We start from the raw sequence: 14,232 nt of genomic DNA, 5'->3' as shown, positions 1-14,232 counted from the left end.
GATGACAGAGGACAAGATGGTTGGACAGTGTTCTCGAAGCTACCACCATGAGTTTGACCAAACTGCGGGAGGCAGTGGAAGACAGGAGTCCCTGGCATGCTCTGGTCCATGGGGTCATGAAGAGTCGGACATGACTAAGTGACAACATGCCTAGCACCTTTTCCTAAAGAGTTTTTGGACTCCTGGCTTACTCCTGAACACTCTCTCTTGGTTCATCCTTTATCCCTGGCTTGTTCCTTGCTCCTGCCTTGGCCCTTTGTGTGCTTGACTGCTGACTTGTCCCCCCAGCTTTTGGTTCTCAGCCCCTGGCTCACTTCAGTGTGCGGCCAATTGCTCAACCCCGACGCTGCTCTGAGCACAGAAGCTCCTGCAGAAGCACATAGGATGACCTCCCCAAACAATGTGCTTCAGCTATCAGAAATTTAAGAAATATGGATGTTGATGTATTGATACTCTAGGGCAGGAGAGGGGAACCTATTTCAGCCTGAGGGCCAGGTTCCCTTCTGGGCAACCTTCCAGGGACCAGATGCCAAACTGAATGGCATTCTGCTTGATAGTCACCCCTATGCCCCTTATAAGATGATACAATAACCTTATCATTGTACAATCATGTGATAATAAGGAATAGATTGTACAATTAAGAAGAAGAAGAGTTTGGATTTGATATCCCGCCTTTCACTCCCCTTCAGGAGTCTCAAAGCAGCTAACATTCTCCTTTCCCTTCCTCCCCCACAACAAACACTCTGTGAGGTGAGTGGGGCTGAGAGACTTCAGGGAAGTGTGACTAGCCCAAGGTCACCCAGCAGCTGCATATGGAGGAGCGGGGAAGCGAACCTGCTTCACCAGATTACGAGTCTACCGCTCTTAACCACTACACCACACTGGCTCTTCTGCATGTGCTTCCTTTCAGCAAGAGCTACAAATATATGGGCAAATATATTATTTTGGAGTGTCTAAGTTGTGTTCTCCATGAAGTTCCCATGACACTCCATTGTACATAACAGAACCTTCCCACCATTCGCTTGAAACGTAAATGTGTTTCAGTTTTCCGACATGTTTAGCTTCGGCTAAGCATGTTTTCCCTTTCATGCTGATTGAGCAACTCTAAGACAGTGGAGACAGGGGCCCTGCAGGGACCCTGCTGCAGAAACAGTCAAAGGTCTTTGACCCCAGATCACTTCACCACTGGTTGTAGAGCTCTGGGACTTGACCCCATTCCTGTTGAGTGAAAAGGTTTCTGTAAACAATCCTGAGAATTTGGACTGGGATAAAGATATACAGTTACTGATTATCCTCCTTACAGATGATGACCATCTCTTTTCCTTCCAAGTGAGACTCGGCAGACCACTTTGCCATTTTTAATGTTTATCTTGGCAAGAGAATTTTTTTAAAAAAGAAGGAAGTGTAACCCAACTACAGTGAGTGACAAAACTTCCATTTCCCCAGGCAATTAGGGTGAAACAGCTGTCCTTCACTAATTTTGTCCATGACTAATTCAGAAGGAATTTGACCCAAAGGAGCTGGGGAGTCTTAGCTAGGGGAGGGTGGAAATGATTTGAAAAAAGAATTGCGTGTCCTGTCTGCTGCAGATTTGACTCAGTGCCAATTTCAGGACAACTTGGATGATGAGGGGTTTTTATTAGATCACGTACAAGGAGGAAAATAACAAGAAAGTGTTTCATAAATCGGAGGCAGGATTTGCAGTGGGTCCTCTGAGCCCCCTAGGCCTAGGATGGTAGGGTGTGTGGACTGTTGTCCTCATTTGTGAGAGGCTGTGAGGTATCTGCATTACAAATTTAAATCTGTTTCAAACCTGGCTTAAGATATGTGGTGGCGTAATAGCTAAGCATATGAGCCCAGCCCAGAGCTCATCTCCACAGACTTTGGTTCCTTCAAGGCCTGGGAGAGGAGCGCCCTCTCAAAAATCTGCGCCAGGTCCCACGGCCTCTCTGGCACACACCCCCATGCTACACCCCTGAACTAATGCACAACCTTTGCCTTTCCATTACAATTCCAAACCATCTTGCAGAGCAGTGTAACCATTTAAACTGCAGACATGGAACAGGAACCTCTATTAAAGAGGAGGATTGTGGCTTGATTGTTTTTCCCATTCTCTGACAGCCCTCCTTGCTTATTTCTTACAATTACACCCGACAGCCTCAATCCAGCAGATGACATCATTGCTCTTGCTTGGGGGGGGATGGGAAATGTCCTAGAGCTGCACTCCTTCTCTACTGTGCCACTTGAGTGTAATGATCTCTGGCAGGCAAGCAAGCCTCAATAAGAATTAATGTCTCTCCGGCAATTTTATGCGTGTTTGTTTACAAAAAGACACACCCAGAGCCCGGCTTCTCACCTGCTCGCATTTGCGTCTGTTGGTCTGTCTGAGGTTTTGCCTTTCCCACAGCAGGAAGGACGCCAGACACCCGCCTTTCCTCTCTTGCCCTTCCGCTGCCTTCTGATTTTATCCAAATACCTAGAATGGGGACTGAGAGGCTGACCTCCCCCCTACTCCCCACTGACTTGACACAGACCCAGATCTCTGCTTATCTGCTGGTTGCCTAGCAATGCTCCGGCTGCCTTCCAACTCCTCCTCTTCTTGAGAGCTAATAGAGTCTTCCCTGGGAAGAGGGGTCGAGCTGCCCTCTCTCAATTCTGTCAGCCAGTTCTCATCTGCAGAGTCGGACCCTTGTTCACTTAGTTCAATCTCTGAGTCTAACTCATCCCCTGCGCTCTGGGAGGCCACGTTCCTGACATTGAGGTGCTCAAGACCGAGGAAGGAAGCAGGGAGGTAAAGGTCATGTGATCCTACCTGGACCCTGAGATCATCTCAGACACCCCCACTCCATCAATGAGGTACACCCTGGAAAGCTAAGCACTTTCAGAACTGTGTAAATGCATAGAGCATGAACCACTCAAGTGTGAATGCAGTGCCTGCCTGCAGATCAAGAGCTATCTCCCGCCTTGACTGACCAGCAGACTGCTGAGCTATTAAGTGGGGTTCATGGAGTCTGTGCACTCCAAGCCTTCCCTCTCACCAAGATACCAGGAGATATGAATTTCAAGGTTGAGCAACCTACTGTATACTGAGTGAAGAGACAAGAGAGGACTGTGCAGGGGCAGAGGGTGAGGATGGAGACAATTTTTAACCTGCAAGTGATGCTGGTGAATTTTCTGCCTTTGAATTCATTTGTGTAACAGACCTCCCTGATAGATAATCTGGGACATTTAAGAAGCCTGAGATTAACAAGTTTCATGGTTCGGTTTTGCACATCCCCATCATTAACAAATACAAACAAACCACAAAGATAGCTTCTGCTGGCTTCCAGCTCTTGAACTCTTAATTCACTTCCCCATTAGAAAAGAAATTGCATAATGGTTATAGACACCATAATATGGAATGAACCAGAAAACCCAGAATTTTGACACTTTGCCTTACCTAAGCACTCGACAAAGGGCATGTTGTTGCTCTTCCTACATTGTGTAGGCCTAGTAGTAATTTGTGTAGACATTTTTGATGGAGGGTAGGTTTGAATCACACCAATATGAATCAGCCCACTTAACACATGAAGAATGCTTCTCGATGATAATAACTTCTTTTTTAATAGTTTGTGTAAACTACTCATTTTCGCACACAAGGGTGACTGGAGCTTTGTGATTTTCCCTTCTTCAATGACAGAGTGCTGCATTTGAACAAATGACCTCAAATACAGGAGCATAATATCCTAATGGCGCAGACAATATCTAGTGTGTTGAACTGACTCTTCTACTTTCCCCAGCCAAGTTTTTAAGGTTGTGGCTGAGTTTTGTGCTATGAATTCAAGCATGGTAAGATGGGAGGGGGGCAGAAAACAGAATAGCCTCTAGCTCAGCCTTTCTCAACCTGTGGGTCCCCAGATGTTGTTGAACTGCAACTCCCATCACCCCTAGCTAGCAAGGCCAGAGCTCAGGGATGATGGGAGTTGTAGTCCAACAACATCTGGGGACCCACAGGTTGAGAACCACTGCCTAACTTAAACCATACCACAAATATGCCGGAACAGAGCTCCAAACTCTCCAAAAACGCACCACACCATGGATGGTGCCACAGAGGACTGCAGGAATGCTTCTGCCATCCTTATTATGGGAAGCAATTGGGATGCCTCTTCGATCCTTCTGCTCTGTCTTCCTTTGATAGAGTGACAGAGGGTGGCCACATGTCCTACTTAAAGTCTGGTTTAACAGGGGTCGCCAAACTTTTGGGACCCATGGGTATACTTGGAATTATACTATTTAATTACTCTTGATTTGTTGTACTTATCTCATGGAATCTCAGAGAGTTGGAAGGGACCCTGAGGATCATCAAGGCCCACCCCCCGCAATGCAGGAATATGCAACTGTCCCTTACAGGGATCAAACCTGCAACCTTGACGTTGTCAGCATCATGTTCTAACCAACTGAGGTATCTCAGCTTTTTCTCCAAGGAGCTCAAGGTGGCATTTACGGCTCCCTTCAGGGACAATTTCTGGTGCAGGAGGGAAAGACTGGTGCACACACTCCACATTCACACCCCCATTGTGGTCTCAGTCTGGCTCACTCTATGGGGACCCTATCTAAAAAGAGAGAGATTGCTGTGTGGAGCACACATCTAACCCAATTCAATATTTCTTAATCGGTAGGCATATTTGTACCCAGTGGCGTAGCGTGGGTTGTCAGCACCCGGGGCAAGGCAAGTAATTTGCCTGCCCCCCCCCCCCCGCTGCACTGTCCCTCCCCCAGATAGTCCCTCGCTCTCTCTCCGCACCGCACCGCACGCCTGGCACCCTCCCCTCCACAGTGGGTGGCGACCCGGCAGCTCGGATTCGCACAGCCAGCACTGCAGTGAGAGAGAGTGAGTGAGCCAGGTAGGGGCAGAGAGCTGCGAGTGCGAACGCCCCCCCCCCCCGGTGTTGCGCCAGGTGCGGCCGGCCCCCCCTGCACCCCCCACGCTACGCCACTGTTTGTACCACTTGGGCATTTAGCTTTCAAGTAACTGACTCAATTTCTCATATCATTTTCATGAGCAGGGGAGAAAGCAAACCACAGCCTAGCATATTCTAATGAAGTCACACAGGAGTTTTGGTTTTTTTTAAAAAAATATTATAATAATTTAGGTGACTTTTTGTGAATCTCATTTCCTATGCTTTAGCAATTCCGAAAATGTCCATTCAAAGCAGGCCCCAGTAACCACGAAAACGAGATAATTATCTCAGGAAATGCAAGATGAACTTTTCAGAATGTGAGAAAAGGACATCAAAAGTCAATGGTTCGTGAGCTGCCGAGCCCATTCTGCACAGAAAAACCGAGTGTTCCAGACATTGCCTTATGCATGCTTGTTATTGTTTATCTCCAGTTATTTTAGAAAAAGAAAGAATATCTTCTCATGCATGATCACCTCCTGTTTTTTTCTTTAGCTTGCATAAAGACCTACCCGTTTCTTAAATCATTTCTAGGGAGAGGATTTGGGGCACATCAGGCATGCTAATTCAGTATGCTTGGAATTCCCTGAATTTTAATTCAGAATGTCTGGAACCCCGCAGCAGGGGATTACAATTCTGTTGATATTTATCCAGAGCACAAGCGGCATAGCCCACAATGGTGTCATGCAGGGTTGGGGAACCGTTTGGGACTGCTGACAGCCATTACTACAGTAGAAGGCATTGTTGGGTGGGAACCAGGGAACCAGGCAGAGGGCCTTCTCGGTAGTGGCGCCCTCCCTGTGGAACGCCCTCCCACCAGATGTCAAAGAGAACAACAACTACCAGACTTTTAGAAGACATCTGAAGGCAGCCCTGTTTAGGGAAGCTTTTAATGTTTGATGTATCACAGTATTTTAATATTCTTTTGGAAGCCGCCCAGAGTGGCTGGGGAAACCCAGCCAGATGGGCGGGGTATAAATAATAAATTATTATTATTATTATATGGGGCCAGAACCACATACAATCACACAACACCCCCTTGACATATGCACAGACACACAATCCCGGACACGCGGGATTTCAGTAACTCCATGTGTGTGTCACAAAGTGCCGTAGAGTTTATCAAGCAACGACAGCTCTGAAATACCCTTTACTTGTTCAGATTGTGCAAAGGTGGGGAGGGAGGACTCAGTAACCTTGCAAAAAAAAGAACCCCAACAGAAAACAGAAGTTCAATATGCACCTCAGCTGCAAGTGACTATCCAAAATCCTCAAACTTCAAAATGTGATGGCATCCTGAAAATGGTATATATGCAACTGCAAGATGCATCAGAGCTTCTTACATATTTTCAAGGAACACATTTGATCCTCTTACAAAGGTAAGAGCTGCCTTTATTTATTTTTCATTTATTGGGTAAAGGTAAAGGGATCCCTGACCATTAGGTCCAGTCATGACCGACTCTGGGGTTGCGGCGCTCATCTCGTTTTATTGGCCGAGGGAGCCGGCGTACAGTAGGACTAAGCCACTTCTGGCGAACCAGAGCAACGCACGGAAATGCCGTTTACCTTCCCGCTGGAGCGGTACCTATTTATCTACTTGCACTTTGATGTGCTTTCGAACTGCTAGGTTGGCAGGAGCAGGGACCGAGCAATGGGAGCTCACCCCATCATGGGGATTTGAACTGCCAACCTTCTGATTGTCAAGTCCTAGGCTCTGTGGTTTAACCCACAGTGCCACCCACGTCCCACCTTTTTCATTTATATCCCACCTTTATTCCAAGGCGCTCAAGATGGTGTACTTGGTTTTCCTTCTTCCCATTTGATCCTCACAACAACCTTGTGAGGTAGGTCAGGCTGAGAAACACTGGCTGGCCTTAAGTCACCTATGCTTTGCAGGGCATCAAAGCCCTTCCCCTTCTGCTCTTCCCCACCAATGAGCTCATGGGCAGGAGGAACCCTGAGGGCCAATCTAACTGTGGTCCTGTTTGGCCTACAATCCAGGGGTACTGCATGCTTTGAAGTGCAGGAGCTTATTGTGACAGCTCCCGTAGCCAAGCCCTATACATGCACACCAAAGAGCAGCAGTAAGTAGCTTAATATCCAGTTTATTAGGATCAGCATGGCTGCAACCCTGTGCATAGTTTTCTGGGAGTAAACTCCATTCAACTCAACAGCCCTTAGTTCTGACACAATAGGAACAACTTTTAGAAAATACTGAGCTTTAACGAAAGATTTTCAGCCAGTTAAAAAGCAACCTTTCACTTTGAATTAGAAATGTGAACAGCATTGCAATGAAGTTTTTTCTTTTAAAGGGCTAGTGTGAAGTGGGGACCTCATCAAAGAAAAGGAAAGAAGTATCTAGCCTTGCATAATTTCCCCCCACATTCTCTGACTTTTCATATGCTAATCTGTTACAAGCAAGCACAAAAGCCTTACTATCATCTCACTCACTTCCCACGGACTTTTAATTACCCTGATGTTCCTAGTCTCTAGTCCATTTGCCCCACTATACTACAGAATATGGGACAAAACCATAGGAAGAAACCTGTTGTACTTGGTGACTTTCTTTCAGGCACTCCTCATATCACTTCTGGCGCATTTTATATCTATTAAAGGGATGGGACGACAACTTCCATAATTTCTGGACACTGGCCATTCTGGGCAGGGGCTGATGGGAACTGGAGTCCCTCCATCAGGAAGGCCACAGGGTCCCCAGTCCTGATCTACATTAACTAATCTAAAACCTCCTTAACTGTCACAGTCGCATAAAACTGAACTCTGACCCCTCACAACTGTTGCCAAACTATCACCCCCAGGACACTCTGAGGGAAACTATGACTGGTTTCAAAATAGTCCAGATTTTTAGAGTATTTTTGCCGGATGCTTCATGAAACAGCCATGGGGACAGGTTTATCTCCAGATAAGATATTTGGGATTGGGTTATTGAATGAAAAGGCATTAAAATAAAAAGGTTTGAATGTGTACCATTCACTCCACAATTCTGTTCCTCCTTCAAAAAGGTGTCTCGTCGTTTCCTCAAAGCTTTCTGAAAGACATCTGCCTTGTAGACTATATGGGCATAAGGGCCTTCTCCTGACTGATATTTCTTCACCGGTTCAATGAAGTAATCTCCATCAGACAGCTGGAAGTATCCAGCCTGAGAAGGGAGAGAGAGAAAGAAAGAAAGAGAGAGAGAGAGAATACATAGAACCATTACATTACAGTATTTATTACCCACCCACCCTTCACCGAAAGCTCCCAAGTATTGGGAAAAGTATTGAAAATACAATACTGTCTTTTGCGAGTCTCTCTTGATTTTTCCACCTTTTGTTTCACGCAGAAAGGTGGGTGGGAATTTTGGCAACTAGACAGAGGAGAAAGCATAACCTGACCTTGTGGAGCAAACTTCACTTGGGTTAAAACAAAAAAAAGTTGCCTAGCAACTGGCAAGAGTTTCCGAGGGGTGTGGTGACACGGCCACCTCTGCCCCAAAACAGATAGTGCCATCAGTGAAAAAGGTGAGTAAGGCGGTGAGCCCCTGCTCAAGCCCCCGCTTTTGGACAAAGAAGTTATTCTGTGAACAAAAAGGAACTTCCATCTTGGCTCTAGGTGGATTAGCAGGATTTCTGATGTTCACTCTTTGGGGCTGTGGTCTCATATAAATATTGCACTTCATTGCAAATCTGAATTGGAGTGTACCTGTGCGATAGTTTACCCTTTTAGCAAGGATATAACACATATTATTTTCCATACCCTTTATGGCTGGGGTAGCCAGTGTAATGAACTATCACTCCAATCACCCTTAACCATTCACCATGCTAGCTGGGGCTGATAGCAGATGTAGACCAAAAGATCTGTGCTAACCCCAATACATTATGGTGTATTAGTGCTGAGCTGCCTTATTAATTACCCTTTTGCTGCCTGAATCATTCACCATTCAGTCAAAATTTTGCACACCACCTACAGGAAGACGTATGGTATTTGATGTGAAGGCAAAGTAAGAACAAAATGTGGATAATATTTTTTTTACAAAATCACCATCTTTTTGACGTGTGAAGCAATTCTAACATATCACTGACAGATGTCAAGATGGACCAAATACACTGAACCAGCAGCAGTTAAAACACCATGTGTGAATTGTTTCTTATGTCATTTATGTTGAATCATAACTAGCTTTACCTCCCTGCCCCTAGATTTTATCTGACGAATTTCACCTTTTTTAACCCATATTTGCATGACTCTAAAGATCTAAAAAAACCAACAATTGCACTTCTTCCAATCTTAGCAACCATTCCTAGGCTAGGATGAGTCACAGCAGTCGGCAAGACTCTCTTGTTCCAGGCCCATGTTGGACAGTTTTCTATAAAAACACCAGGGAAATCACTTTTCCATTAGTCTGTTGACATGCTACAGTCCCTCTCCCAACCCAATCCAACCCCAACCCTTGAATAAAGACATTAAGACGCAAAAGGGCAATTCAATTCTTCCTAAGCACATTAAAGTAATAAAAATGCATGACACAGCTTTCAAAATGCCAGCTGCTATTGTTGCCCTGATTGTCTAGAGTTCAGCTGGAGTTCTTTTCAGGGGGAGCTGGACTAGGCTGGGCTTGGGGGCAGTTCCACTCTCCCAGCATGCAGAACATCTCGCATTTTCATCCTGGCAAAAGTCGCACAGCTGCAGGGAGAAAATGTGCATCTAGCAAATCACGCCTCTTTATGATCTGGTAAAGCACTGTGTGGCAGAGCATATTAAAATGTGCAGATGCCAATTTACAAAGAATGACGATGATTTAAATGGAGATATTCTATATCTCACCATGGTGGGGAAGACTGCGACCAGCTGTGTGTGTGTCACTTCTAGCCTAGAGGCTAGAAGTGTGTGTCGGGCACAACGCCCGGACACGATGCTGTTGCATGGGGCATCCGGGCATCGCCTGGCAGCTTGGCTCCTGTGGCTGGTGGCGGCTCCTCCTCCTCTTCCTACCACTACCGCAGGCCAAGGGCTGCTTCCCCTCCATGGCAGGAGGAAGAGGAGGAGCTACCACATTCCCAGCTCGTGCAACCGCAGTGAGCCACTGTGGCCACACTTCTGGAAGCACATTTCTGACACCAGCTTCCTGAAGTACACTGGCACTGGCAGCCTAGCAGGTCTGCCGGCAGCTTGGCAGGCCTGGCAGGCATTGTAGCAGTGGCAACACAAGCTGCCCATCAATTTTAGGGGGGCTGAAGTCACCTCAATCCCTATGAGTTGCGGCCCCTGTGTGTGCGTGTATCTGGAACCACTGCAAGTGCTTCTTTGTCACTAAAGACTTAACTATGAGGCATGTGTCTTCTTTGGCTGGGGCAGGGGCAGGGTACCCACCCCTATCCCTTGTGGCTGGTTTCCCCCACTTAAATGCTCCACCAGGTTATTACTGTCTTTCCCATTGTTCTCTGAAACCAGAAGCAAATCCATCTGGAGGGTAATGCAGGGGTTTGTTTGCAGAGGAGAATCAGCAGGCACAGAAAAGGTGAATTGCACTCAAAGATACTGCACCCTGTATTTGAACTATTCCTGCACACATGGGATTGTAAACATCTTGTTTGCTAAGTTGTTCTGCCCTGTGATAGGCAGGAAAAAACCACTTACCGTATATCCAGTGTTAGCAGCTACCTATCCTTTCCCTTTTTGTGTACCAATTGCCTACCCCCACCTCCCCGGCTCACCAAAGTTGTTTGTACAATTTGTGCAGACACGTTCCCACTTCACCGAGGCACCTGTTGACTCTGCGTACGGTTCTTATGATGTATTCATTAGCTACTGTACTGTCCTCCAGGATCTCTACAGCCTGAAATGTGAGAGTTGGCATGGAACGGATGAGCGTTTTAATTATTTGCCTACTCAAGCATTTACTTACCCTGCTACTTCAGGGCAGACTGTACTGCAGACATTTCCTTGACTTTAGAAAAGAACCATCACGTTGCATTTTTACAGGTTGTTACGACTCCGTACAACTTGTCCTCTTATTAAAAATTAAGAACCTCAGAACATAATAAAACTAAAAAAGGAAGAAGTTGCAGGTTTGATTGACATGGCAAGCTTGGCAGAATCCAAAACAGCAAGGGAAAAGGAGAAACGAAAACAACCACTGATTAATTTTTCAAGCTTTTTTTTTTTGAAGTGAAAGAAGTATGCAAGTTACATCATCCAACATGGAGTTAATTCCCATATTTTCAGCTCAAAAGCAGCTGGAACTTCTGGGAGGCTACTGGGAAAGTGGACTCACCATCAATGTCTGGTCCAGCATTTCCCTTTTGCTGCTGCCAGTCTCCTCTTGAGGAGAGGTGGGGGAGCTGATAGTTAATCATCTAGGCTAAGGAACGGCTAAGGGAGCTGGGCATGTTTAGCCTGGAGAAGAGGAGGTTAAGGGGTGATATGATAGCCATGTTCAAATATATAAAAGGATGTCACATAGAGGAGGGAGAAAGGTTGTTTTCTGCTGCTCCAGAGAAGCGGACACGGAGCAATGGATCCAAACTACAAGAAAGAAGATTCCACCTAAACATTAGGAAGAACTTCCTGACAGTAAGAGCTGTTCGACAGTGGAATTTGCTGCCAAGGAGTGTGGTGGAGTCTCCTTCTTTGGAGGTCTTTAAGCAGAGGCTTGACAACCATATGTCAGGAGTGCTCTGATGGTGTTTCCTGCTTGGCAGGGGGTTGGACTCGATGGCCCTTGTGGTCTCTTCCAACTCTATGATTCTATGATTCTAGGCTGGTAAGAAGACCCCACTCCTCTGAACTGTATTTTAAACAGGCAGCTGAGTCTTCATGGGGCCCAGTAAGACCAGCTGAAACCTTGTGGTCTGTAAACTTTCATTTTACTGTGGGCTTACTCATTTAAGCCTATAGATCATTTGTTGCAGTGTTCTATTGTGTTCTGTGTTTTGCTTTTCAGTAATAACCACTTTGGGTATAGCTCACCATGGGAAAGTGGCTTCTATCAAAAACACAGTTGGGAGGTGCTTCTAGCTAGATCATGGGGGGGCAATCAAGGGTCATATTCCTTCAGAGGTAATCAATCTGGGGGCTGCTTGCCAGTGATGGGTGGAGCCAGAGACAAAAGTGTCCTGGATCTAAATGATCAGATTATAATTTCATTTATCAAATTTATATCCCATCCTTCCTCCCAAGGAGCCAAGGGTGGCAAGAATAAAGACACATACAGGCCCCAGCTCAGTTTTCACCATGTGTCAGGGGTTGGAGTCAGAAGAAGGCCAGCAATAAATCACACTGCATCAGGGAAGTTAACTCCCTCCTCTCCTACTTCCATTTCTAATTCTGGTTCCTGACTTCTCTCTGCCACACACACACCTTTCTTACTAAACCCTGTTACCTCTTCTGCTTCTGACATCTCCTCCCCCCGTTTTCTCCCTCTGACCGCTCATCATTGTCCCACCACCAATCCCCTGGGGGTTCCTCACTGGTGCCTCCCTTCACTCCTCTGTATCCTGCCTGCCCATGACATCACGGCCATCTCAGATTAGAATCTCATTTGTTTGTTTGCTTTTATTTATTGAGGTATGGCTGTACTGCGATATCACAAAGTATCAATGCGGCTACGCAAAATGAGGCCAGGGACCATGTGCAGTCCCCAGGCTGCCCACCTGTGTCCTAGGTCCAGCCTTGTTACTAGCTACTCAGGTGACGGATGTGCCATTCATCTCCTCATAGAAAGAAGCAGCCTTTGTTTTGCAATGATCACCTGTAGACTACTGCAGTGCATTGGATGTGGGGCTGCCTTTGAAAACAGTTTGGAAACCTCAGTAAGACCTTCTGGGTTTCTTGAGGGGCCCAATCCACCTAAAGTTAAGTCCCACTGATTTCAACGGGAAAGCAAATGCTTAAGTCTCTTTAAGGACTTGACAGCACTTAAAGTTGGCAAGGTCAGGGCCACTGTCCTCTTTTCACCGCTAAGAATATTTATTTTCAAAAAAGGAAAAGGAAAACAGCCAAAGTGCCCTGTGATTCCATTTGTGTCCCCTTCTCTTACTTTTCCTTTGTGCATGTGTACTGCTAATTAATATGCACAGATGTGCATTTAGAAGTATTTTAAATATAATTGAATTCTCATCCTAGCGGGGAAGATTGTATCTGCTGCTGATCAGCAACTCCCAGACCCTTGCTCTCCCTTCTTACAACTCTTTATCTTTAAACAGGACTGGGCAGCCCTTCAAACAGAGAACTGTCCTCTGTAAAGTAAGCCACTTTAGCTAGAGTGCCCAGTATGGCTGCAGGGTGGTTTCTGCTTCCTTCTACACTTGCTTGGTCTCAGTTGACATAACTGGTACACTCTTAAGGGATGCAAATTTTTGGGCATTTAATTATATTTCTGCAAAGAAGCACCATTTGCATTTTCTGCCTCAGTTGCCAAAAAAATAGTCTTGGGTGGCAAGTAAAGTTAGGGAGGAAGAAATATTTCTCTGTCGCTATCCATCATCCTGCCAGCCACAAATTTAATCGCTGGGCTTGTGAGAAAAGGGATTGTTTCTGACTTTATGATTGCAGTTTGCTCCATTTCCCAGGTGCTGGAAAGAAACAGCTGCACAATCTGCTGCGCTTTCCATAAGAATGTTACGGGCACACTGACAGCACAAGGCTGGAGCTACATACAGCTTGCCTCTCCTGATTATCACCAAGGAGGAAAAAGGGAGGCGAGCCGGTATATGAAACCAATAACTTCACAAACTGCGGAGCCTGCTTTTGCCAGAAGGGCCAGCTGCAGAGTTTGAGAAGAGATCACTCAGCATTAAAGGAAACACTGTACAGCACATTATGTGGTGCACGTTGTACCCTAACACTTAGGGCCATACTAAATGTGATGTTAATTGCATGAATGAAATTAATGAGCATGCTTTTTATGCTATAAATAGCAGCCAGGGAAGGCCTGGTCAGCCCTGGACTCATCGGTGGTGCGGAGGGGACTTGATGATAACCAAAAGTCCTGTAGTTCACTGGTAAAGCATCTGTTTGGCATCCATAAGGTCCCAGATTCAATCCCCAGTTTCTCCAGGTAAGGCTGGGAGAGTCCTCTGTCCAAAATCCTGATCAGTAAAAATATTGAACTAGATGGACCAAAGTTGGTATGAGCACATTCCCAGGTTTCCTATATTCCAGAGCGGTGAGAACTTACAGAGACAGCATTTACCTGAGATTTCTGAAGGAAGAGATCAGCTTATGGTGTTTCCCAGCACAGGTACACTGTTCTAAGCCCACCCAGCCCAAGGAGGACAATAGCTCAGTCAGTCACACCACT

At 46.0% G+C, this 14,232-nt stretch overlaps 1 protein-coding gene across 1 annotated transcript in view; it reads right to left on the bottom strand.

Moving 5' to 3' along the window:
• ADAMTS12 (ADAM metallopeptidase with thrombospondin type 1 motif 12) overlaps positions 1 to 14,232 on the bottom strand; it is a 120,222-nt gene that overhangs the window by 74,078 nt on the left and 31,912 nt on the right. Inside the window, exon 3 of the mRNA XM_083402623.1 lies at positions 7,923 to 8,094. Within this exon, the coding sequence (XP_083258749.1) occupies positions 7,923 to 8,094 (172 nt within the window). The remainder of the gene's footprint in view (positions 1 to 7,922; positions 8,095 to 14,232) is intronic.

Source organism: Podarcis tiliguerta (assembly GCF_965153285.1).
Source record: "Podarcis tiliguerta genome assembly, chromosome: 11".
NCBI lineage: Eukaryota > Metazoa > Chordata > Lepidosauria > Squamata > Lacertidae > Podarcis > Podarcis tiliguerta.
The sequence above is the reverse complement of the archived record's forward strand: the minus strand, read 5'-3'. Positions and strand labels throughout refer to the sequence as shown.